The sequence below is a fragment of the Anabrus simplex genome, chromosome 1 (genome assembly GCF_040414725.1).
Source record: "Anabrus simplex isolate iqAnaSimp1 chromosome 1, ASM4041472v1, whole genome shotgun sequence".
Taxonomy (NCBI): Eukaryota; Metazoa; Arthropoda; class Insecta; order Orthoptera; family Tettigoniidae; genus Anabrus; species Anabrus simplex.
The window spans coordinates 403,329,103-403,356,416 of record NC_090265.1 but is presented as its reverse complement, the minus strand read 5'-3'; the positions used below and the strand labels follow the sequence as shown (position 1 = coordinate 403,356,416).

The window sequence follows — 27,314 nt, the reverse complement described above, 5'->3', positions numbered from 1 at the left end:
CCGGACAAGATCAGTGATAAATGTATAGTTCTTGAGGACAAGTGGATTGTGTTTGTTGTGTTTGTATAGTCTGTGTAGTTGTCAGTTCGTGCTCGTGCTCGTGCGGGGGGGGGGGGTTCTTAGTTCGAAGAAAAAGTGCAGAAGGATGTACAATGGATCGCCAAATTAAAAAGAAACGTTCCGTAGGTAAACTCAGGGGAAAAGAACGCAATATTTTAATGAGTGTCCTGGATTATTTTTTATAGTCTATCCCGCAACAACAACAAAAAAAAGCAAAAAACAGAAGGACGGCAGAAAAATGCATAGAAAATTAAATACGATGAAATTTTGCGAAGTGGAGTGCGTCGGGTGGTTCACTCTCTTTTATTTGCTAACATACCACCGACATTGAACGTGATTTTGAGTCGGGTAAATGGAGAAGATTCTTTGCCATGATTTTCCAAAACTACGTTGTATCGCTTCTTACATGATATAGGCTTCCGTTATTTAAGACGGGGTAATAAAGCAGCTTTCATTGAAACCGATGAAATTATTAATTGGAGGCACAGATATCTCAGGGAGATAAAACGTTTGAGGGCACAAAATAAAGTTATAATTTACACAGATGAATCGTGGGTAAATATTGGGCAGACAGTGACAAAAGAATGAAAGGATACGACAGTGAAAAGTGCACGGCAGGACGCCATTGAAGGGGTGAGTTCGGGACTTAGGCCACCGAAAAGCCGAGGACCGTGATTTGCCTTAGTCCACGCGGGTAATGAACATGGTTTTGTTCCAAATGCTGAACTAACATTTTTATGCCATAAAAACATAAGACAACTGGGCAAATTACGTGAAGGAAGTAAAGAAAAATGAAAGAGATTAGTGGAAAGCAGACGAATTACAGGACGATGTCGACGATAAAAAGTTTTTAATACGACGTTCTTCATCGTCCGGATCATTCTCAAGTTCATCTCCCGAACCCGGTTCATCCAAAGCGGGAACATTGCATTTCACTCTGTCGGGTTTTATTCTAGTAAAAAAGTCCCAAACAGGACTTCTGTGCGACATCATGGAAACTTTACCGTCTTTTGTACGGTATATATTCCTAGACTTCAATAAAAACACACTTATAGAACAGTTAAACACAAAACAGAACACATTAAGTTATTCGCATGTACCGATTTACTACCGAAGGCCAGTGGCAGGCTGCAACGGAACTCACAGAACAAAGAGGATATGACAGAACACAGAACACTCCAACACGAGCAGCACGTGGCGGGACTGGCGGCGGCACGGGCACACTGCACTTCCGTCTAGCGCCTGACACTCACGGAACTCACAGAACAAAGAGGATATGACAGAACACAGAACACTCCAACACGAGCAGCACGTGGCGGGACTGGCGGCGGCACGGGCACACTGCACTTCCGTCTAGCGCCTGACACTCAGGAGCCGTCATGAGCCGTCATCGGCTATATCCGCTGTCACTTGACTCATGGTACCGAACGCATCGTGTCGTCACAGGTCCCGCTTACCTTTGATCACTTGCGAATCTTGAAGTGAAACCAATTAAACTAGTGTATTATTTAATTGTAAAATAGCCAAGAATAACTTCGTGTGCCCAGTATGTTCTACCCGTACTTCCTTTTATTATACACAAGGCTTTCTTTTCTTTCTTATAGTGTACGCATTCTCGAAGATCCCGCGTGAAAAGATGCTTTCAATAAGTAATCTGTAGCTTGCGGTAATGAGGTGAAGTTTGTTAAAACGTGAACTTGAGTTTCTTTCTTTCAGAATTTTCAGTGAAATTATTACTTAAGCTAGTGTATTATTTAATTATCAAGTAGTTGCGAATAACTTGGTGGGCTCAGTATGTCAGAATGTTCTACATCCTTTAATTATAGGGAAACTTGAATCGTCATTTTAAGACGAAAAATTCAGGTGAAGAAGTGATATTTACAAGTCATGTAGATGTGTTTCATAATAATATTAACGACTTAGTTTCTCTTTAAGGTGTTAGAAATAATGAATGTGTATCATGTAGCATTAGAACCGATTACAAATTGAGCACGCGATAGCATTGTGAGCGTTCAATTATATCACTGAGCCTGTAATTCTGTTCACAATACACTCTGAACTCGAGGAAAGTGAAAATCATAAGTTCTGAAAAGCTCAAGCACAGGGAGAGTGTGGTGGCTAAATATCCTGCTACGACGATCATGCACGAACTTAACCGATAAAAATGAAATGGCGTATGGCTTTTAGTGCCGGGAGATTTCAGGACGGGTTCGGCTCGCCAGGTGCGGGTCTTTTGATTTGACTCCCGTAGGCGACCTGCGCGTCGTGATGAGGATGAAATGATGATGAAGACAATACGTACACCCAGCCCCCGTGCCAGAGAAATTAACCAATGATGGTTAAAATTCCCGACCCTGCCGGGAATCGAACCCGGGACCCCTGTGACCAAAGGCCAGCACGCTAACTTAGCCGATGACGGCTCCTGAGTGTCAGGCGCTAGAACAAAGTGCACACTGCCGGTATCGACAGTCAGCTAGTAGCCGAAGGGGAAGGGCAGTGCGTAGTGGCGCTTCTGACGAGATAGCAAGTCAATATCTCGGTCTCGCTTGAGAATGTTTCGGAGCAATTGACACTCCGTGTTCCAGAACAGCGGAACATAACTGTGCACCGGCACAGAGTCCCGAAACAGGGACATAGTGCCCAACCCTACTGCCACGGACCAGGTTTACGATTCGAAAGGGTTACAGAAGAATGAACGCCGACCTCTCATAGTGCTGTTTACGTGGATCAAGAACCACGCATGATTTCGTGAACCAGTAAAACGTGTCCAGGTATGTTATACGTAGATATTACAGTATCCGAGGAGTAGGAAGTCGCTTCTTTTATGATTCGTTTTCCCTCCATTCTTCGAGTGTTCTTTCCTGGAGGTGTTTCTCATGATCTTTCTGATTAAAAGAGGTAGGTGATGCGGTTATGCACTTTACAAAGACAATCACGTCTACAATCAGCGCTATCCTATGAGGACTTGACCTGGCCCAGTACAAGGGGATTGCCAGTTGGGTCGCGACACTGGACACCCGCTTGAGAGGGCGTCAAAACAATGAAAACAACATTCGTATTATGCATTTAATGGAAACGTTATGGCAAAAACTGTTTCCAGTTTATGAGTCCCTCTTTTAGATTATTTCACAGTAAGAAATATAATTTAAAAATCCACAGTCTGTTTCGGTTTTTGATTTGACTCCCGTAGGCGACTTGCGCGTCGTGATGAGGATGAAATTATGAAGACAGCACATACACTCAGTCCCCGTGCCAGGTGAATTTACCAGTCAGGGTTTAAATTCCCCACCCTGCCGGGAATCGAACCCGGGACCCCTGTGGCTAAAGTCCAGCACGCTAACCATTTAGCCATGGAGCCGGACGTTTCAACCGGGTCAGGAATGGAATGAATGAAGCCCCATCTAGCGGAGAGGATAGAAATTAAGCGTTTGCCGAAGCCTGTCGCACTCTTCTGGGGCAATGATTAATGACTGACAGAAGAAGGGAAATATAATTGGAGAGTGTTGCTGGAATGAAAGATGACAGGGAAAAGTGGAGTACCCGGAAAAAATCCTGTCCCACCTCCACTTTATTCAGCACAATTCTCACACGGAGTGACCGGGATTTGATCCACGGAACCCAGTGATGAGAGGCCGGCGCACTGTCGCCTGAGCCACGGAGGCTACTGTAAGAAATTATAATTATAGTCAATTTATCATATCACATACTTACCTGCTGCATTTGTTGAATACATCTATTTCAGTGGCAAATGAAGAGCACAGCTTAGTAAATTGAAACTAATAAAATATATCTGTACTCTGCGATGAGGCAGGGCCAATCACGACTGTGTTTAGCATGGTGCACGTCGTTGACGAGTTGCAGCAGTGATGCCATCGTGCGGAGGTGAGTGGCAATAGAAGAGACAGACCACAATCTATGAACAACTGTCAGTCAGTTGATAAGGGACTTGTTTACTGCCAGCTCGGTGATATTATCAGGCCATTCGAGACCTAGGCTTTAAACCGCCTCTTTTATAATTCCTTTGTCCGTTGTTCTTCGGGCTGTCGTTCCTTTATGTTTTCTGTAGTCGTCATTATCTTCCTGATCAATAGGGGCTATTGTATTTATGTATTTTTTGATGAAGAACATTACAGGCTTTCGGCCCAAATACATGTCTCCGTTACAAGGAAAAATGTAAAAAAAAAAAAGAAAAAACGAAATCTACCACGCGGACGCTCACATGGGCGGAAAACCGGGCCACATGCAAGCGCCACCCTTATAACTACCTTGTTCCCGTTACAATAAAAAATACAAAATAAAAATACACAAAGTCTACTATGTGGAGGCTCACATGGACGGAAAAACGGGCCATATGCAAGTGCCAATAGGGGCTATTGACCACACGGTTTTGTAATTATAGAAACAACCACTATCGCCAGTTCGTTACCATGGCGACTGAACAACTTTTATTATATACATTCTTTCGATACAGCTAATATTAATGGAGAAATTTGGCATTCCTTGTTTTGGCTCTCTTAATATCGTTTTGCCACTGTATAATAATAGCCTGGTACTATATACTCGAGCTATCTCTGAACCTATATACCGAGTTTCGAACGATTCTGTTCAGCTATTTTCCTGTGATGCTATCACAAAACAAACAAACGAACAAACAAAACAAATAAACAAGCACACAGAGACAAACAAACAAACAAACAAACAAACAAACAAACAAGCAAGCAAGCAAGCAAACAATCAAACAATCAAGGTGAACGGATCCTATTCCCGACTTTTGTGTATTTAATCCCCCTTTCGACTCTTAATGTCAACTATATTTAAAAGAAAACACTGCCTCTCTCATAAAGCTATTGTTTCCTTTGAGTGAATAAAATATGTTACCACATCACGAGGTCGCATATGACAGGTGAGAGTTAGGAGCCTGACTCAAATAAGTGGAAGCAACTCCACACGCAACTAGTCACCAACCCATGCTACCAAGATAAAAGCCCCTGGGCCCCTTTTAATCTCATTTTACGACAGGCAGGAGTACCGCGGATATATTTTACCACCCGAGATCACTATATGTTGAAGTTTTACTTACTTATGACGATGACCGAGCTTGATAGCTGCAGTCGTTTAAGTGCGGTCAGTATCCAGTATTCGAGAGATAGTGAATTCGAACCCCACTGCCGGCAGCCCTGAAAATGGTTTTCCGTGGTTTCCAATTTTCACACTAGGCAAGTGCTGCGGCTGTACCTTAATTAAGGCCACGGCTGCGTCCTTCGCACTCCTAGCTCTTTCCTCTTCCATCAAGACCTATTTGTGTCAATGCGACGTAAAACAACTTGCAAAAAAGTGTCTAATTCAAGTGACAGCCATTGCACACAACGGTCGCTGAATATTTTATTTGAAACAGACGAGCTTTCAGCTGCCTGATAAAAATTAAATGCTTGTTGGTACGCAGATAACACTTTGCGTGTTCTGCTGCACAAAGTAATATACCGGTAGCATAAATGATATAAAACATACTACTCAAAACAAAACTATGGGCATTTCCAGATTTCTTCACAAGTACAGTACAGACACGAATACGAGGTTTTAACAAAATACGGACGTAAAGCAACCATGCAGGTGGAAAGGTATTCTGTACCTGCAGCAGAAATATAATCTATGGGACACGATATGTTAATTCCTATTTAAACCTTCGTTAGGAGCTACATCAGTGATGCTTATTCTAGGTTTCTTAAGCACGGAGGACGATGCTTCCCCGGGCAACGCAGGAATGAAGGATCACGTTCAAGTTCTCCGATGGGTCAACCAGAACATAGCGGCATTCGGCGGTGACCCTAAGAAAGTGACAATCGTCGGCCACAGTTCTGGAGGGGCTTCAGTTCACTTCCTCATGCTATCTCCTATGACCAAAGGTAAGAGTGCCCTCTAACAGCAATAGACTGGGTTATTAGGCCATGTGTATGTACCGTTGTGCTATTCCAGGTGGACGGGCATGCCTTTCTAAGACGCTACGTAACGGTAGTAGATCGTCCCAAACGGCACGACTGTGGGAAGCGCCACACATGCATGGTCAAATAACCCAGTCTATTGCTGTTATTTTTGTAACTTAATATAATATAATTCTTCACTCACTGAACAGCATTCTGGGTGCATTACTTGAATTTCTTCCAAATATAACCTTACTTACATGTATACATACGTTGGATCCGAAGATTGATTGATTCGTGAATAGTTTAACCACTTGCTATAATACATGGCCAAGGTGTTGTTGAAGAAGTGTAGGTACTAGGAAAGTGTCGAGTGAGGTAGTTTTGCCATGCTTTCCTCATTGAGCCGGAAGACGGCAGTGCGTATCATATCCAAAATGTATACAAATACTCCAGGTTATCCTAGATGACACATTTTTACGCCAATCATCACAGCTATGGGCTGGATAAAGAATGACGCCACTAATATCGTTCATAAAACAGTCACCTTTCTTATTGTCAAAGATCAGATTGAGATAGCTCGATGGAAGAAACAAAATTTTAGCCCATACCAGAAGAACAGAGCATTGTAAACACAATTCCTTGTCAGGAATTATCTGGGCTTTTCTCTTTAGTATAATAGTAATTTCTTCATACAATTTGTTCATACAGTATATAACTGACCAAATATGTTAGGCTATGGATGAAGATAAGCAACAAAGTGAGAAGTGTTCCTGAACGTGTGAACTAAAATCGCCACGTTTAGAACACACTGTATAAAATATTGAGGACCTTGAAGTGAGTTTTCGAAAAGAGAATCCTGAAACACGAAGCTAGGGAAGCAGTGGGCATGAAAAGGTCTTTTGGAACGGTCACATGCTGGGGGTTCCTTATCTGGAATGCTGTAGTTTGACTTTTTTAGGGAGTACGGTTAATATTACTTACCAATACGCCAAAGGAGGCTCGAGATGCATTTTCCTAAATTTCACAATTCACCTACAGCATTTACAGGTTGCTACAATGACAAAGGGTGCCGAATACAAGACAAAATTATAGTGAAGTAAATTCATAGGCTAGTAAGTATGTTACCATGCCATTTAGGAGCAATGCTACTTAAGTTCCATAAGGATGATTTCTAAGTATGTAAATAGAACTTCAGAGTACAATTAAAGCAATTTATAAAATAAAGTGCCTCCCACAAGTCCAACCCCTCGTCCACGTCGTGGGAGGTGGCCAACAGCATGAAGTAGGGGATTGCCTGTAGAGGTGATATACAGTGGTGACTGTGTGTGCCCCATGACTAGAGCCCGGATTTTTATGCATTAATAGGTTAGAATGCAAACTTACTGAAGCGAGTAGCAAGTATAGTCTACCTTCACAACGATTGTGCTATGGGGTTTGCATAAACGTTAGGGGTACGGCCTATCAGAACCCCTATAATTTATGTTACTCTTGCTACATTGTGGAAAAGCGGATGGCCGACACTTCCTATTTACCAAATTAGTTTGCAATCTAACCTGTTACTGCATAAAAATCCGGGCTTTACCCATGACCGCTACGGTAGCTGTGAAGGCCCTACAAGAACCCTGGAAAGTGACGGCTATCGGTGCTCTGGTGAAGACCTCAACGGCACCAACGTCGGAGGAGTCCTTTGGTACGGCGAAGCTGGCGGAGGAGGCAGCCCTTCTTCTTAGGGATAAACAAAGAAGAAACCACTGCCTTTAGTAACGAGGGATTTTTAAAGGCTAAGGGAGGGAACCCCTACAGAAAAATCCTGCGGTCTAGCGCTGACAAGAGGCAGCCCCTCCACTGGACTTAGGGTGCTGTGGGCTAATAACTCGCACACCTGAATTAAATTCATTACAGAAACTAGACGAAACTGATGCCGGTCGGATTTTATGGAGACGACTTTTGCAATGAAATACAGGATACGAATCGGATTAACCATAGACAAGGAGATTGCTGAAGTTAACAAGACATTTAGGGAGGTGAAAGCATTGGCGGCAGGTAGAGTAAGCTGGAGAAATTTCGTCGAGGCCCTATGTTCCACCTGGAATTAAAAGTCAAGTAAGTCATATAATAAAGTCATTGGTTGGGCCGAATCGTTTGGAGAAATCAACAAAGAATTTAAGGATAGTCAGTCTCACAACTACATTGCCTAACAAAGTCATTGAAACATTCAGAATGGAAGGTGGAAACGAAATGAAACTTCACATACCAGGCGAGATGGCCGTGTGGTTAGAGGCGCACAGCTGTGAGCTTGCATCCGGGAGATAGTGGGTTCGAGCCCCACTGTCGGCAGCCCTGAAAATGGTTTTCCGTGGTTTCCCATTTTCACACCAGGCAAATGCCGGGGGTGGACCTTAATTAATGCCACGGCCGCCTCCTTCCCATTCCTATCCCATCGTCGCCATAATACCTATCTGTGTCTGTGCGACGCAAAACAAATAGTAAAAAAAAAATCCACGTGTTGAAAGGGGATGTGATGTTATTTCAGTGATTACGAATTCGAGTCAAATTTGCAAAGAACTTGGCAGTGCGAGCGCTCTTGTCAGTATGAAGTTGCAACCCCCGCCCCCTCCGACTAGATGCACTCACTGATTCGGTTGGAAAGGTGTTGTAAAGCTGTTGTAACCTCTCCTGGGACAAGCTGGCCCACAACTGTTGTAACCGATCCTTGATATCGTGGATACTGGCACTGGAACGGAGTTGACGTCCGAGCTAGTCCCACACATGTTCTATCGGCGACAGATCTGGGGCTCTTGCTGGCCACGTGAGTATCTCACCATCGCGGAGACAGTTCATAGAGATACGTGGCGTGTGTGGACGAGCATAGTCCTGTTGAAAACTGGCACCAAGATACTGTCGCATGGGAGGTAACACATGAGGACGCAGTATGTTCGTGTCGGAACCGTTGCGCCGCCGGAGTTCCCTCAGTCACTACCAGCCGTGACCTGACTCCAAAACATAGGGAGAATGGGACCTCTCCCCAGGTCGCCACCATACTCACAGATAATGGTCATCCGGGGTAGAGCAGAACCGCGATTCATCGCTGAACACAATGCGACGCTATTCCTCAGCAGTTCATGTTGCGAAATGCACTCGTTTGTGTTGTGGTGTTAACGGCAACCTACACATGGGAAGATAATTCCCTCATCCGGCTGCTCCTAGTGTCCGACCAATGGTGCAGGATGTCACAGAATGTTGCAGGGAGTCCATTCCTTCTTCTTGGATGGCAGGCGCAGATGTGAAGAGGTTGCGATGTGCTTGGTGCACAATACGATGATCCTCCCATGTGGTGGTCAGACGTGGTTGATCGGAACCTTGACAAGTATGCCTGCCCTTACGTTCACATGCAGTCCAACACGTGGCCACTGTCACATCCGAATGCCCCACAGATCTGGATATTGCACGATTCGCCCAGCTGGCCAAATGGGTACCCACAATCTATCATGTGCTGGTAATGCTGTCTCACGCCAGTACGCGGTATCTCCGTGTCCTTCACAGTGGTCACTCAACATTTGACACTGTTCACGCCCCTTACATACCCTACCAAGCCTAGTAACAACACTGAAAACCAAGGTCTGTCTAGGGAGATCAAGTCACGAATGTTACTTATGGAGCCGCCATGTTGGGTCTTTAAGCGAGCGTAACCAAAGGCAAGTGTATTCAAATTTAGAGGATTTCAGTACCGTACATTGAAATAAAAACAAAATACCAACCAATTTTGATAAAGAATTTAATTGGGCATCTCCTGGCCATGTATATATAACTGTATAACACTTAAATGATATGAATACATTCACAGGTATTTGAATAGGAAGATAATTAACAGAGCCTGAAATTCTATTCTTTTTCTTTTTTGAGAAACAAGAATCAACAGAAAAGCTCATGCTCTTCTCTTTTACTTCCTTACAACTTGGTCATACTGTGTTTCTTATTAATATCATCTGTCAAAACGTAATCTTATTGCCAGAAACATAGAAATCTGTACAGCACCTGTGTCATATTATGATTACCGGTACATGAAATACTGAACTTGAAGTACTGTACCGGTATTTAAAGTACTAAACGACGGTTGTAATGAATTACCTTCAGTGTTTTCTTTATTAAGAGGGGCAATGGAACAACAACAACCACGGTATCCCCTGCCTGTCATAAGAGGCGACTGAAAGGGGCGTCAGGCTCTCCTAACCAGGGAGCGTGAGTTGGCAACCACGGGGCTCTTAGCTGAGTCCCAATATTCGTGCAAATAATAATAATAATAATAATAATAATAATAATAATAATAATAATAATAATAATAATAATAATAATAATGGTTAAGAAAATTAAAGCCATTGGTAGACACGATCTCATATGAAATAGAAATTCAGTCATTATTAAGTTGAGTTAACCTAGGTTAGACTATTTTAGGGATTATTATTATTTTTTTTTTTTTGCTAGTTGCTTTACGTCGCACCGACTCAGATAGGTCTTATGGCGACGAGGGGATTACATTAGGATATTATGTTAGGCTACGGTACATTAAATTACAGTAGTTGGTTAGTGCGAGTGAAGCGAGTATTGTGATCTTGAAGTATTTGTCCAGCCATATAATGTACTCTATAGAGCATTTAAGATGAATGAAATTTAGCTGTAAAAAATAACTACAGTACCGGTACAGTATAAGACTGCTATTATCAATACAATTGTTGTAATGATGGCCAGCTGGACATAAATTGTTGGTTTGAAGTGAGAGGCCTATTGTTTGTTGTGATTATAATTGGTAACTGAACAGGAACAAGCATTTCAAATATCTGTGAAACATTTCTACGTTGCATGTAGGGTTAGAATGATACTGTTTGTAGTTTACATGAAAAGGAATGGAATGAAATGGCGTTTGGCTTTTAGTGTCAGGAGCGTCTGAGGACAAGTTCGGCTCGCCAGGTGCAGGTCTTTTGATCTGACTCCCGCAGGCGACCTGCGCGTCGTGAAGAGGATGAAATGAGGATTAAGACGACACATACACCCAGCTTCCGTGCCAGCGAAATTGACCAATTATGGTTATAATTCCTGAACCTGCCGAGAATCGAACCAGGGACCCCTGTGACCAAAGGCCAGCATACTAACCATTTAGCCATGGAGCCTGAAACATGAAAAGGAAATTTTCATAAACATCAATACTAGTATTACACATTTCCTCTTACTTTTCTTGCTTGTTTTGAAAGACAATTCCCTTTCTTTGGGAGGTTTCCTAGGTGGATTAGGGACTTTGAAAATTGTTGTGATGGAATTCCACTTGAGTAGTTTCCGTCCATCTGCCCTCTTTAGTTCAAATTGCCATTCTTCAAAATGATGCTAGAAGAAAATACACCGGGCGAGTTGGCCGTGCTGTTAGAGGCACGCGGCTGTGAGCTTGCATCCGGGAAATAGTGGGTTCGAACCCCACTGTCGGCAGCCCTGAAGATGGTTTTCCGTGGTTTCCCATTTTCACACCAGGCAAATGCTGGGGCTGTACTTTAATTAAGGCCACGGCCGCTTCCTTCCAACTCCTATGCCTTTCCTCTCCTATCGTCGCCATAAGACCTATCTGTGTCGGTGCGACGTAAAGCCACTAGCAAAAAAAAAAAAAACATAATAAGACCTACAAATATAAAACATCGTTCATATAAACATACTGTTATTCAGGAATAATACGAATGTATAACTTAACTAACCTCGCGCAAGAAGCAATTATCTGTAGGTTGCCATTTGTCACGCCAACAGTTTTGTACCCACTGTCACTGAGCTCTCCATTGCTGATCTCTCGGGAAGCGAAACACTCTAATTCCGTCAGTTGTCTTATTTTGACAATTTGGTGCGGCGCAGTATCAGTAGTATAATGGGAGAGTTCGGCCGCCTCCTCCTCCTCCCGCCGCCTCCACCGCCTCCTCCTCCGCCGCCGCCCGCGGGAAATTTGAATTTTGGCGGGAAATTTGAATTTTGGCGCGAGATTTGAATTTGTAAACAAAGCCACGTGCTTTTTGACAGCTGTCATCGACAACAACGCAACGCTAACCTCACTGCTGCCATCTTGACGGACCTAAACCTCACTAGTACCAACCTAACCTAACTAGCGTGAGGTAAACAAACCCACGTGTTTTTTGACAGCCACGTGCTTTTTGACAGACAACAACGCATCGCTAACCTCAGTACTGCCATCTTGACGGGTCTAACCTTAGTGGTACCAACTTAACCTAACTAGCATGAGGTAAACAAAGCCATGTGCTTTTTTGACAGCCACGTGCTTTTTGACAGATTTGTAAACAAAGCCACGTGCTTTTTGACAGACAACAACGCATCGCTAACCTCAGTACTGCCATCTTGACGGGTCTAACCTTAGTGGTACCAACTTAACCTCACTAGCATGAGGTAAACAAAGCCATGTGCTTTTTGACAGCCACGTGCTTTTTGACAGATTTGTAAACAAAGCCACGTGCTTTTTGACAGACAACAACACATCGCTAACCTCAGTACTGCCATCTTGACGGGCCTAAACCTTAGTGGTACCAACTTAACCTAACTAGCATGAGGTAAACAAAGCCACGTGCTTTTTGACAGCCACGTGCTTTTTGACAGATTTGTAAACAAAGCCACGTGCTTTTTGACAGGCAACAACACATCGCTAACCTCAGTACTGCCATCTTGACGGGCCTAAACCTTAGTGGTACCAACTTAACCTAACTAGCATGAGGTAAACAAAGCCACGTGCTTTTTGACAGCCACGTGCTTTTTGACAGCTACCATCCGCCATCTTTAAACTACAGAGCGCTGTGCTGCCCTCTTGCGTCACCTGTCATCGGCAGTGCTGCCATCTTGGCGGGCCTAAACCTTAGTGCTACCAACTTAACCTCACTAGCTCGAGATAAACAAATCCACATGCTTTTTGACAGCCACGTGCTTTTTTTTGACAGCTGTCATCAGCCATCTTTGAGCACCGTGCTGCCCTCATGCGGGGCAATTTCGTCAGCTGTCATCCGCCATCTTTAATCCAGAGAGAACAGTGCTGCACTCTATGTGGTGGCGGCAATTTGAAAAATTCTATGTGCTCTTGTTGGGAAACAAAGCCACGTGCAGCTGTCATCGGCCATCTTTGAGCGCTGTGCTGCGGGCAATTTCGTCAGCTGTCATCCGCCATCTTTAATCCAGAGAGAACAGTGCTGCACTCTATGTGGTGGCGGCAATTTGAAAAATTCTATGTGCTCTCGTTGGGAAACAAAGCCACGTGCAGCTGTCATTCGCCATCTTTGAGCGCTGTGCTGCGGGCAATTTCGTCGGCTGTTATCCGCCATCTTTAATCCAGAGAGAACAGTGCTGCACTCTATGTGGTGGCGGTAAATTCCACGTGCTTTACAAACCTATGCGCTTTTCTGACAGCTGTCATCCGCTATCTTTGAGAACAGTGCTGCACTCTATGTGGCGGTAGCAAATTCCACGTGCTCTACAAAGCCACATGCTCTTTTGACAGCTGTCACCCGCCATCTTTGAGCACTATGCTGCGGGCAATTTCGTTAGCCGTCATCCACCATCTTTAATGAACAGAGCACCGTGCTGCCCTCATGCGGGGCAATTTCGTTAGCTGTCATCCGCCATCTTTTAATGAACAGAGCACTATGCTGCTCTCTGTAGTAGCGGGTAATTTGAAAAGTTCTGTTAGCTGTCATCCGCCATCTTTAATCACCGTGCTGCCCCGGTGACGGCAAATTCCACGTGCTCTTGTTTGGAAACAAAGCTTTTAATCCAGAGAGAACAGTGCTGCCCCGGTGGTAGCAAATTCTACGTGCTTTACAAAGCTATGTGCTTTTATGACAAAAAAAAAAAAAAATTCTGCTCTCGAGATACTTACCGAACTATACTTACGAAACTGCTCATCACCTTCTTTCTTCTTCTATGAGTAATAAACAAAAACTCTATCTTGCAAATAAGGAGCGGGAGGAAGGTGATACCTAACCTAAAATAAAAGAATATGCTAATTCTACATTATTTATTTACATCTTGTATGTACAAGTTTTATCTTGAATCATTTTACCCCAGTGATGTTTGCGTACTTCTCGTTGCAATTCTTGAATGTACAAGTTTAAACTTGCCGTACTACACTCTCAGCGTACCTCTTTGTGATGTAAGACAGCGTAACGTAAGTACACACACACCTCTAGCATAATGTTTATGTAAAGTAGTACTTATCAATACTACTATGCCCCCAGGCTAGCGTGTTGGTAGAATTTGGGATGACAAACCGTTTACAATCATCGCTATTAAGGGCTACCTTACTAATTAAATGTGTGTACAACTGGTGCTTCTTGCTTCTAATGACAGACATTTGCTTATGCAAAACAGGTGGATTACTTTTAATGCAATTGTTATAGTTTTCAAAACTTAGCTGATTCTGAACGACATTCTTTTTAACCCCCTTCAATCTCTTTATTTGTAATTCATTTAAGAGTTTTATGCAATATGACTTGGATTTAGTACCTACAAATGAATCGATAATATTCCCAGCACATTCATCTTTCATTTTACCTAGAACCTTTTTGTTCACTAGCGGCAGATGATATTGATTATCTGCAGGATAGTTACTCGTATCAAACCTACCCAAGTCAGGCTTTATATCATTGTAATAGTCATCAGTTTTGATTTGATAAATAAACGAATCGGTATCTGTGTAGAGCAATTGCGCATTATGCGCGTACTTCTTCATCATATAATCGTAATGGAATTCATACATGAGTGTTTTAGCCAATTCAAGTACTGTGAAGCCGACGTAGGTAGGTTTGTCATACTTAACCTTGACACGATTCATCTGTATAATAACTAAATTCTCATGTATGATGGTGCAGCTGTGGAAATTTGGTTTACTTATTAAATAGTTAGCACCATACCTTTTCTTAATATTATCCCAGTTTGTAATCAATTTTACATCAACGCGTTTGTCAACATTCTCCATAGTCTTACCAAACACACTGTTATTCATGAGCTTGTAGAAATCTTTTTCAAACTCGTTAACCGCATTCGTTCTTAAATTATTGTTCAGATCGATATATGGCTTTAGCCACGGTGACTGATTAAATTCTAGTACGCGATGAATTTTGGATAACTTCAAACCATGCTGCAAACACTGTTTTAAATTTCGGTAATGAATGATATACTTAGATTTATCGCATAAATTAGCAATGAGCATTTTCGTCGTTGATGCAATGTACGGGGACTTCATATTTTCAGGGCAGAACGGTAGGTCATTATGAGAAGTGTGTAACTCTTTAGGATACTGTAAGTCAACTTCGAGGAAATAACCTTTATCAGCTTCATCACCTAGGGCGTGTAGCTGTAAAGCATCAATTTCGCACTGCGTCAGCCAGCGGAAACCACTCACCGGTAGATGCTGACTCATCGCCCACCCATACTGATTATTAGCATCGAGGTAAACGATATACCGAGATTCCTGACTGGAATCGAAACTCGGCATGTACTTATTATTAGCACTCGAATACCGGCCGCTGCACTGACTCAGACCGCCTCGAATGGATGCTTTTATAAAGTGCACCATATCGATATCGGACAGCAGTTCCAAATTCACACGCGTGTATTTTAACATCGCGTCCCAACTTAACCCAGGTGCAGTAAAATACTGACATGGGTCAAGGCTGTAGGTGTTCATGCAAACACAGCGAAAATTTTCAAAAACATCAGCTAACAAAAGTACATCTGTCTTTAAATATAAATCAGAGTATTCACCCAGCGTTTGAATGTGGAACTGCTCCCAGATATGTTGTGCATGTAAATAGTCATCATCACTAATATCTGCTGAATTCAGCGAGCTGTAAAAGGATTGTTTCGATGGTAAGGCACGTTCTTCGAGGCGGTCTAAGCAGTCGAGATATTCGTAACAAAAAACACCCTTACGCCGAAGTAAATTAAACTGCGCTTCTTCGGGGAAAACGCGTCGAATTTCCGTAAATTGGTCAGGCTGTAAATGACTAGAAAGTTTATCGAGGCTACTCGCCATAAAGCGAAACGAGTCAAGGAATCTCAGTTTTATAGAATGCTCAGCATCTACTTTTACAGACTTTGCAAACGCAATGTACCGCTCTTTATTCTGAGGGATTATATCTACTTTTTCATCTGAAGCTCCAAATTGTGAAATGATGAAATGAGAGTCGTAACCAGATAAGTTATGAAAAATTACAGGGATGAATTTAGGAACTCTATACTTAAGATTACAGCTATAATGAGCGGCACATCTGTAGAAACCAGTTAAATGATCATGATCAAAAACTTTAGGGTCATTTTCGGAAAATTCCCCATCACAAATGCTACACTTTGTAGCACGTTCATGATCATTTAACTGAATGTCGGTGAGTGGCTTCATAGGAATATTACTATTCAGAATACGACCGAGACGAACTGCATCACTTTCAAGTCTTTCTAAAAATACTTTAGCAGCATCATGTCCTCGATACAGCTCTAACTTGTTAAGCGTACTATCGTAACTACACTTGATGTAATACGCGAAGCTATACGGGACATGCATGTGCGTAGTATTAGTGAAAGAGTTGTCAGGATTAGGTGAGCATGTGTTGCATGGCGTGAGGATGGCTTCAAAGTCTGCATAAATCACGAACGGTACCCACATCTGCTTGTGAAAATTTGTAAATTTTAAAACATTATTGCCTGTAGTAGGTATCTCTGTACGTACATGATTGCAGTCATTCTTGGAGTGCTTCGTTAACTGATCTTCAGTTTTAAAATACTGCAAGCATCCATCACATAGCCACTTTTTACCATTACGTTTTGACAACTGACTGCCAACAAGTCTACTCAGATTTTTAATCCAGCAAAAGTGGCTATTCTCACTGTTTTCAATATAGAGTAAATTAACGTGAGTACTCTTCTTATGACATGTATAATACAGAGGACCTACTACAGACTTTTTCTCTACACCATATACATTAATACTAATGTTATTTAGTTCCTCAAAGCGCTTAATATCCTTTAACTGTACGGGAAATTCTATACTATCGAAATTTAGCTGCGTTGAATAGTGTGGATACGATGATGTTCTATACGCTACATTCGATTTAGCAGGATTTAAAGCTGACATCACCGCCCAAGCAAAACATGCTTCGTCATTGTTTTGGATGTTTACAACAGCTTCTTTTCGCTGAATCCATGTCGGCAGCTCAATGTGCGAAGATCCACGCATAGGATTGTACTTATTGATGTTAACTTCTAGATACATTATTTCAACTAAAGCCCACCCTGATTCCTTTTCCTGAAATTCCTCGCTCTTAGTTGAAATAATGTTAGAGACATCCCTAAGTACATCACCAAAATTAGTCGACTGACTTATGATAAAATTCTTCGTATTAAATGATTTAATGTCCGTTATTTCGGATTCATCCGTGCTTTTAATGTACAAGGCGAAAAGTTCAAAATTAACTTTAAATAAACTATGATTGGACAAAGATTTAGCAAGAAGCTGTTGTACATCCGGTTGAACGCAATTTAAAAAGTTTGAAGTGCTCTGAAACTTTTGACTGGTGCGAATTCGGTAACTAGCAATCCTAATTTTAAATGCTGTATTAATTTCCTCGATGTTTGCGTTACTACCACTTCTACACGCATTATTTTTATGCGCATTACTCCGTAAGTGCCCCTGAAAATGCGAAGATGGTACATCAGTGTTACAGTGCTCGCAGTGAATAGTTTGAAGTTCATGATTTTTTCTAGGTTTTTTACTACTAGTACTTTCTACAGCTACATCAGTAGCTGCACGCTTTTTCCCTACTACTACCTGAGGGCAAGTAGATATTTGATGTACCTCTGCTAAGTGGTCCTCATATCGCTCTACGTTAGCGAAATACACACTACAAACTTTACATAAAGCAGATGTTATGCTAGGGTGTTTTGATTTCATATGGCGCATGAAGTTATCACGCCTTGAAAACGTTACATTACATTCCTCGCAGCAGGGGGACATCTGTTCATGATTTTTTCTAGGTTTTTTACTACTAGTACTTTCTACAGCTACATCAGTAGCTGCACGCTTTTTCCCTACTACTACCTGAGGGCGAGTAGATATTTGATGTACCTCTGCTAAGTGATCCTCATATCGCTCTACGTTAGCGAAATACACACTACAAACTTTACATAAAGCAGATGTTATGCTAGGGTGTTTTGATTTCATATGGCGCATGAAGTTATCACGCCTTGCAAACGTTACATTACATTCCTCGCAGCAGGGGAACATCTGAAAAGAGAACGACCGATAGAGATTAGGTGAAAGTTACGGAAGAAACCAAGTTTCAGCGTATAGAGGTTGGACATGGCTGTGAGTTAGGCCTATAGCATGAGGATTGAAGAGAACAACTAAAGTTACGATGTTCGGAAGAAACCAAGTTTCAGCCCGTTGAGACTAGACATGGCTATGTATACGTGCTTGAAATTATACCACGTCTATAGTATGAGGATTGAAGAGAACAACTATTTATCAATACTCTAAAGTTACAGAAGAAACCAAGTTTCAGCCCGTTGAGGGTAGACATAGCTATGTACACGTGTTTGAAATTATACCACGTCTATAGCGTGAGGATTAAAGAGAACAACTATTTATCAATACTCTAAAGTTACGGAAGAAACCAAGTTTCAGCCCGTTGAGGGCAGACATAGCTATACCTCGTCTATAGTATGCAAGAACAACTATTTATCAATAGACTAAAGTTACGATGTTCGGAAGAAACCAAGTTTCAGCCCGTTGAGGGTAGACATAGCTATGTACACGTGTTTGAAATTATACCACGTCTATAGCGTGAGGATTAAAGAGAACAACTATTTATCAATACTCTAAAGTTACGATGTTTTAGAAGAAACCAAGTTTCAGCCTGTTGAGGGCAGACATAGCTATGTGTGCGCGTGTTTGAAATTATACCACGTCTATAGCACGAGGATTAAAGAGAACAACTATTTATCAATAGACTAAAGTTATGATGTTTTAGAAGAAACCAAGTATCAACCCGTTGAGGTCAGACATAGCTATGTGTACGTGTTTGAAATTATACCACGTCTATAGCATGATGATTGAAGAGAACAACTATTTATCAATAGACTAAAGTTACGATGTTCGGAAGAAACCAGCTTTCAACCCGTTGAGGTCAGACATAGCTATACCTCGTCTATAGTATGCAAGAACAACTATTTATCAATAGATTAAAGTTACAATGTTTTAGAAGAAACCAATTTTCAGCCTGTTGAGGGCAGACATAGCTATGTGCGCATGTTTGAAATTATACCACGTCTACAGTATGCGGGTTGAAGAGAACAACTATTTATCAATACTCTAAAGTTACAGAAGAAACCAAGTTTCAGCCTGTTGAGGGCAGACACAGCTATGTGTGCGCGTGTTTGAAATTATACCACGTCTATAGTATGCGGGTTGAAGAGAACAACTATTTATCAATTGCTTAAAGTTATGATGTTTTAGAAGAAACCAAGTTTCAACCTGTTGAGGGCAGACATAGCTATGTGCGCGTGTTTAAAATTATTCCTCGTCTATAGTATGCAGGTTGAAGAGAACAACTGTTTATGAATAGCTTAAAGTTACAATGTTTTAGAAGAAACCAAGTTTCAACCCGTTGAGGTCAGACATAGCCATGTGTGCCTGTTTGAAATTATACCCCGTCTATAGCGTGAGGATTAAAGAGAACAACTATTTATCAATAGACTAAAGTTATGATGTTTTAGAAGAAACCAAGTTTCAACCCGTTGAGGTCAGACATAGCTATGTGTACGTGTTTGAAATTATACCACGTCTATAGTACGCAAGAACAACTATTTATCAATTGCTTAAAGTTATGATGCTTTAGAAGAAACCAAGTTTCAGCCTGTTGAGGGCGGACATAGCTATGTACGTACCTCGCGTGAGGATAAAAGAGAACAACTATTTATCAATAGACTAAAGTTATGATGTTTTAGAAGAAACCAAGTTTCAACGAATAGAGGTCAGACATACCTTAAAATCTTCGCGCTGCAAACTGTTACTCGGATGTATAAAATGCGTGCGTTCAAGCCTGAAACTCGAATAATAATATTCTGCTCGTACCTAAAAAAAAGAAGAAACATATGTGAATGTAGTGTAGGGTGCATCATCTAACCTAATTATCTTTACAACTCAAAGTTCGAAAACATACCTTTTAAAAAAATGCACGTGCTGCAGGCTGTTACTGGGATGAATAAAATTGCGTACTTTCGAACGGTACCTAAAAAAAGAATAAACATATATGAATGTAGATGTCCAGCGTAGAAGTTGCTTTGCAAATAAAAAAGTAACTAACAGTTCTACCTTACCTTAAGATAAAGGCTGAAGAATAATATTCACTGCAGACGGGAGATGTGTGTGTGTGTACGTAATAAACGCATACAGAGAACTGTGAGCCCTTCGCGCAGACTGCAGCGGCTAAATATTCTGCTTGTTACCAAGCGGATGTGGAAAAATCGCTGAGCTGGCAACTGCGGGTACAGTCGGAACGAATGCAACAAGAGCTCCCACCTGCAGGCTGACGTATTCGAACCTCCTGTTGATGCCGAGGTGTCAGAATTTAAGAGTTCGAGCCTTGGAAAGTTAGCGTGTGATCCTCGACTTCTCGAGGGTACATCCGCGGTATTCCTTACCTGTAGGTATCGAGCTAAAGCTAGATCATGTAATGACGATCGCGCAGGCCCCTCGCCTAACATTTACGGCTTCTAGTTCGAACCCGCTATCTACCGAAGTAGCGAGAATGATTGAAGAATGTTGAGGGTGATTCATTCGTCGGATGGAGGCGTTAAGCTATGTGCAGGCTTCTTCTAGTCGGGGTACGCGATTCAAATCCTGGCAACGTATACCATCGGGAAGGGCATCCGGCTAGATCATGCAATGACGATCGCGCAGGTCCCTCGCCTAACATTTACGGCTTCCAGTTCGAACCCGCTATCATCCGAAGTAGCGAGAATGATTGAAGAGTGTTGAGGGTGATTCATTTGTTGGATGGAGGTGTTAAGCTGGCTTCTTCGGTAGGAGTAGGCTATGTCGGGATATCGATTTAAAATCCTAGTCAGGAGGGGCAACCGGTCGTATAAAACTATGGTGTGAGGCGGGGTGTGCAAGAAAGCCAGCATTAAGTAAGGGCTGTTGATGGGGACGTTAAACCTTGTGCAGACTCCTTCGAAAATGATTTTTTGAGTACAAGACTTGACGGTGATTCATTTGTCGGATGGAAGCAATAAGCCTTGTGCAGGCTTCTTCAGCGGGAGTAGGCTATGTGTCGGTACCGGGATATCTAGTTATAAAACCCACTACAACAAATTTATCGCGTATACTGCGATTTAAAATTCTAGTCAGGAAGGGCAGCCGGTCGTAAAACTATGGTGTGAGGCGGGGTGTGCAAGAAAGCCAGCATTAAGTAAGGGCTGTTGATAGGAGGCGTTAAACCATGTGCAAGCTCCTTCACCAGGAGAAGCCTACATGCCGGTACCGTGCAGGCTCTTTCGATAGGAGTAGGCACTGTGTGTGTTTTAACCTCTCCGTACAATCATGATATTTTACGTTAGGAACTTACATAGGCTAAATGCTACACATTCCGTAGCAGAGCCAGGAATCGAACTCGGACCTCCGAGGGTAGCAGCTAACTACTACACCACAGAGGAGGACTATTTCAGAATATTTTACAACCTTAATTGGTACTGTGTTTTAAGAGCTTGAATGGTACTCAGCTAAAAAGACCTTCGCGAGTTACAAGCCGCTTATCAGCATGTAGTGTCCTCGTTCAAGGTTGAGCCGGAAGATACGTGTACAATTTCAGCTAACACACGCATTCCACACAACTCGCTCAGAATGACTGTGCCGATACTTCGAGGACTGTAGAACAAATCTATAGCCTACAGTATGCATGCCTCTCACCTGGTAGTCTCGGGTTCGATTCTCTTGGGAACAAAAATGTGTTTAAATCGCATGAATTTGTTGAGTTGTCCTTCCTGATGCAAAACTAGCAGTATCTAACCTCATACACTATAGTTTTACGACCGGTTGCCCTTCCTGACAACTCGGATTAAAAATCTGTTTTACAACGTCTAACACGGGGAATCGGGGATTTACAGCTAGATGCACTTCTTAGATTTTAAATCACGAACTATTGTTTTACGGCCGGATGCCCTTCCTGACGCAAAACTAAGATTTTTAAATCACAAGAATTTGTTTTAAGACTAGTCGCCCTTCCTGATGCAAAACTGGCAGTATCTAGCCTCTCACGTCATACACTATTGTTTCGACCGGTTGCCCTTCCTGACAACTCGGATTAAGAATCTGTTTTACAACTTCTAACACGAGAATCGGGGATTTACAGCTTAAAGATGGCGGATGACAGCTGTCAGAAAAGCATATAGGTTTGTAAAGCACATAGAATTAACCGCCACCACATAGAGGGCAGCACGGTGATTAAAGATGGCGGATGACAGCTGCACATAGCTTTGTTTCCAAACAAGAGCACGTGGATTTTGCCGTCACCGGGCAGCACGGTGATTAAAGATGGTGGATGACAGCTGCACATGGCTTTGTTTCCAAACAAGAGCACGTGGAATTTGCCGTCACCGGGGCAGCACGGTGATTAAAGATGGCGGATGACAGCTAACAGAACTTTTCAAATTACCCGCTACTACAGAGAGCAGCATAGTGCTCTGTTCATTAAAAGATGGCGGATGACAGCTAACGAAATTGCCCCGCATGAGGGCAGCACGGTGCTCTGTTCATTAAAGATGGTGGATGACGGCTAACGAAATTGCCCGCAGCATAGTGCTCAAAGATGGTGGGTGACAGCTGTCAAAAGAGCATATGGCTTTGTAGAGCACGTGGAATTTGCTACCGCCACATAGAGTGCAGCACTGTTCTCAAAGATGGCGGATGACAGCTGTCAGAAAAGCGCATAGGTTTGTAAAGCACGTGGAATTTACCGCCACCACATAGAGTGCAGCACTGTTCTCTCTGGATTAAAGATGGCGGATAACAGCCGACGAAATTGCCCGCAGCACAGCGCTCAAAGATGGCGAATGACAGCTGCACGTGGCTTTGTTTCCCAACGAGAGCACATAGAATTTTTCAAATTGCCGCCACCACATAGAGTGCAGCACTGTTCTCTCTGGATTAAAGATGGCGGATGACAGCTGACGAAATTGCCCGCAGCACAGCGCTCAAAGATGGTCGATGACAGCTGCACGTGGCTTTGTTTCCCAACAAGAGCACATAGAATTTTTCAAATTGCCGCCACCACATAGAGTGCAGCACTGTTCTCTCTGGATTAAAGATGGCGGATGACAGCTGACGAAATTGCCCCGCATGAGGGCAGCACGGTGCTCAAAGATGGCTGATGACAGCTGTCAAAAAAAAGCACGTGGCTGTCAAAAAGCACGTGGATTTGTTTATCTCGAGCTAGTGAGGTTAAGTTGGTAGCACTAAGGTTTAGGCCCGCCAAGATGGCAGCACTGCCGATGACAGGTGACGCAAGAGGGCAGCACAGCGCTCTGTAGTTTAAAGATGGCGGATGGTAGCTGTCAAAAAGCACGTGGCTGTCAAAAAGCACGTGGCTTTGTTTACCTCATGCTAGTTAGGTTAAGTTGGTACCACTAAGGTTTAGGCCCGTCAAGATGGCAGTACTGAGGTTAGCGATGTGTTGTTGTCTGTCAAAAAGCACGTGGCTTTGTTTACAAATCTGTCAAAAAGCACGTGGCTGTCAAAAAGCACGTGGCTTTGTTTACCTCATGCTAGTTAGGTTAAGTTGGTACCACTAAGGTTTAGGCCCGTCAAGATGGCAGTACTGAGGTTAGCGATGTGTTGTTGTCTGTCAAAAAGCACGTGGCTTTGTTTACAAATCTGTCAAAAAGCACGTGGCTGTCAAAAAGCACATGGCTTTGTTTACCTCATGCTAGTGAGGTTAAGTTGGTACCACTAAGGTTAGACCCGTCAAGATGGCAGTACTGAGGTTAGCGATGCGTTGTTGTCTGTCAAAAAGCACGTGGCTTTGTTTACAAATCTGTCAAAAAGCACGTGGCTGTCAAAAAAGCACATGGCTTTGTTTACCTCATGCTAGTTAGGTTAAGTTGGTACCACTAAGGTTAGACCCGTCAAGATGGCAGTACTGAGGTTAGCGATGCGTTGTTGTCTGTCAAAAAGCACGTGGCTGTCAAAAAACACGTGGGTTTGTTTACCTCACGCTAGTTAGGTTAGGTTGGTACTAGTGAGGTTTAGGTCCGTCAAGATGGCAGCAGTGAGGTTAGCGTTGCGTTGTTGTCGATGACAGCTGTCAAAAAGCACGTGGCTTTGTTTACAAATTCAAATCTCGCGCCAAAATTCAAATTTCCCGCCAAAACTCAAATTTCCCGCGGGCGGCGGAGGCGGAGGCGGCGGCGGAGGAGGAGGCGGAGGAGGCGGCGGGAGGAGGAGGAGGCGGCCGAACTCTCCCATTATACTACTAGTATCCCGTTTTCCTTCAAAATACAAGTATTAACTCACATCATTACATCGGGCACGCCCACGTAACAACGATATTTGAGACCCAATATGGCCACCACCGCAAAGGATTGTGGTAGCGTGACCAGACCTCCCTAGACAGACCTTGCTGAAAACGAACAACACCAATGCACTCTGGTGGCCGTTCTATCTGTCACAGAGAACTATAACTCTACCCTTCGATGATGTGTACGTGTACGAAGTTACATTGAAATCCGATCATTTATTCTGGGCGCTTCAATTTCTTTTTGTCAGGCAGTGCATAATTAAACCAATGAGAGTCATGGTCTCGAGTTGATTTTTTCTCGGAAGTATTTCAAAGTAGACTCGTGCATATACGTCTTTTCTGAGTCAATTACTGTTATTATTCTCATGCCAACTAGGCAATATTTTCAGATTAAAAATCACCACCACGAAATTGAAACGATCGGAATCCCTTATTAACAATGATAAAATTTCTTATTATAGTGATTAAATGAACTTCGGAATATGATTAAAGCAATATGTACAATCCAATGCTACCGGGTAAGTTGGCCGTGCGGTTAGGGGCGTGCAGCTTTGTGCTTGCATCCGGGAGATAGTGGGTTATAACCCCACTGTCGGCAGCCCTGAGGAGTGTTTTCCGTGGTTTCCCATTTTCACACCAAGCAAATGCTGGGGCTGTACCTTAATTAAGGCCACGGCCGCTTCATTCCCTCTCCTAGCCTTTTCCTATCCTATCGTCGCCATAAGACCTATCTGTGTCAGCGCGACGTAAATCCACCAGCAATCCAATGCTAAAACAATTTTGATGCTAAGTAATTACTTAGAAGGGTTGAATTTAGCCACACTTGGTGTAGTGTCACCAGTGGTTAGTTCATCCCTCCACTAGCAACCTGAGAACATGTGTCTTTCTGATATTTAAAATACGCGAATCACTGTAGCGGAATTCATGAGGCGCCAGCCCATTATTTTACTGTGAGCTAGCCAATTTTAGGGCAAGCAGCGAAATTTTGAAATAAATTAATCATAAATCATGTATGTACTTTCTGGGCTTACAGGCCGTGTCCAGAAGCATGTGATTGTCCCAACGTTTCACCGAGGACTGCGTTCGGCATTGTCATGGTCCCTACTGACTTCGATAGCTCCGAAGCTCACAGCGGAATTGAGTTGTGTTACTACTACTAAAGCGTTTTCATTCTATCCGTGAAGGGCCATCTCTCAGGTGAAGGAGATGTGATACGGTGAAGGGGATGTTCGGAGAAGGTGAGGGGGTTGGTGGCCGTGGTCTATACTAGGATTTGTCCCGGTATTCACCTTAGTGCAGGTAAATAGGAAACTACGGAAAACCATTCTCAGAACAGCCCCTCTCTGTCTACCGAATGCAGAGGTGTAGATCCACGGCAGAGTCACCCCTCGTCTGCTCGGTTGGCCGGTCAGTGTGCAGAGCCGTCGAACCACGGACGAGTCGTGGCCACCTGTATGCTGAAACCCACTCTGCAACCGCTGACCGAATCAGCAGCATAATCGTCTCATTGGTACAGGCGGGGCCAGTACCGTGAGTTTTTAGCCTATCAGCCTCGTTTTGGGCTTTGAGTGGTAATGCAGGGCGATGTAGATCTTCTTCCCGAAGCTTGACTTCTTGTTTAGGCGGCCAGTGTTACTTATTCATAGCTGGTCAGAGTATGACCTGCGCCCTTGGGGGCGGCTTCTAAATTTGCCACCATGAGACTTGAAGTTGTACACTCCAGAAAGGACACACTGCCTTCGGAAATTTAAAACACAAAGCAAGATAAGGAACAGCACCTGCGAGTTATGGTAACTCACCAGAGATCCTTATCTGAAATTATTATGGAACAGAAAACGACGTAATTTGGCAATACTAATTCGGCTTCACAGGATTAGAGCTTGGAAATCCAGGCTGGCTGACTAAACTTGGCTGATAACTCACTCCACAGGATGGCTCGCAAATTCACTAGGAAAATGACTGGTATACCATCCCTCCATGGACAGCGAGGATTGACCTATACATATTATGATAAGGCTATCAACTGAGCAGACACATATGAGTCTACTTGTACCCCTAATCTAGAATCATCGGATGACGACTTCATAGACATGGTTGAAAACGAAGTAGACAACCTACCTGAAGTCAATCTCCCACCTGATTTGAAACTGACCTCCCGCAAAGAACAATTTGCTGCTAACAAGATGTTAAATGCAGAAACGACCTCGACGTTCCTGCGTCCCTAGGAAATTCCTAACGTTCATCACCAAATTATTCAATGATATCTTTCGGTACTTACACTTTCCTCTTACATGGAAAACAGCAAACGTTATCATGATCCTCAAAACCCTCTCGGATCCCACCTGTCTCCAAAACTACAGACCGATATCCCTTCTCTCTATCATCTCTAATCTCTTTGAGTCTCTGCTCCTCTCTAGACTCAACGTCATGATAGACAACAACAATCTCCTCAATAAAGAGCAATTTGGCTTCCGCAGTGAGCACAGTACAGTCCACCAACTCACCAGTCTCACTGAGAAAATAACAAAGAATTCAACGATCGGAGCACACGGTAGCCTGTTTTCTGCACATTTCGCGCGCGTTTAACAGGGTATGGCACCAAGGCCGTATTTACAAACTTATTAAGAGTAGATCTTTATAAGATCAGGCTTCTCTCAAATTACTTATCAGATAAGAAGTTCCAAGTTGAAGTCAACAAGACCCTGTCCGACCTACGCCCAGTTGCAGCGGGAGTCCCTCC

General features: G+C 43.0%; 1 protein-coding gene across 2 annotated transcripts in view; it reads left to right on the top strand.

Moving 5' to 3' along the window:
• Nucleotides 1-27,314, top strand: part of LOC136866616 (esterase FE4) — a 301,969-nt gene that overhangs the window by 61,781 nt on the left and 212,874 nt on the right. For both annotated transcript variants that reach the window (XM_068226597.1, XM_068226595.1), the window contains exon 5: nucleotides 5,778-5,963. In XM_068226597.1, the coding sequence (XP_068082698.1) occupies nucleotides 5,778-5,963 (186 nt within the window). The remainder of the gene's footprint in view (nucleotides 1-5,777; nucleotides 5,964-27,314) is intronic.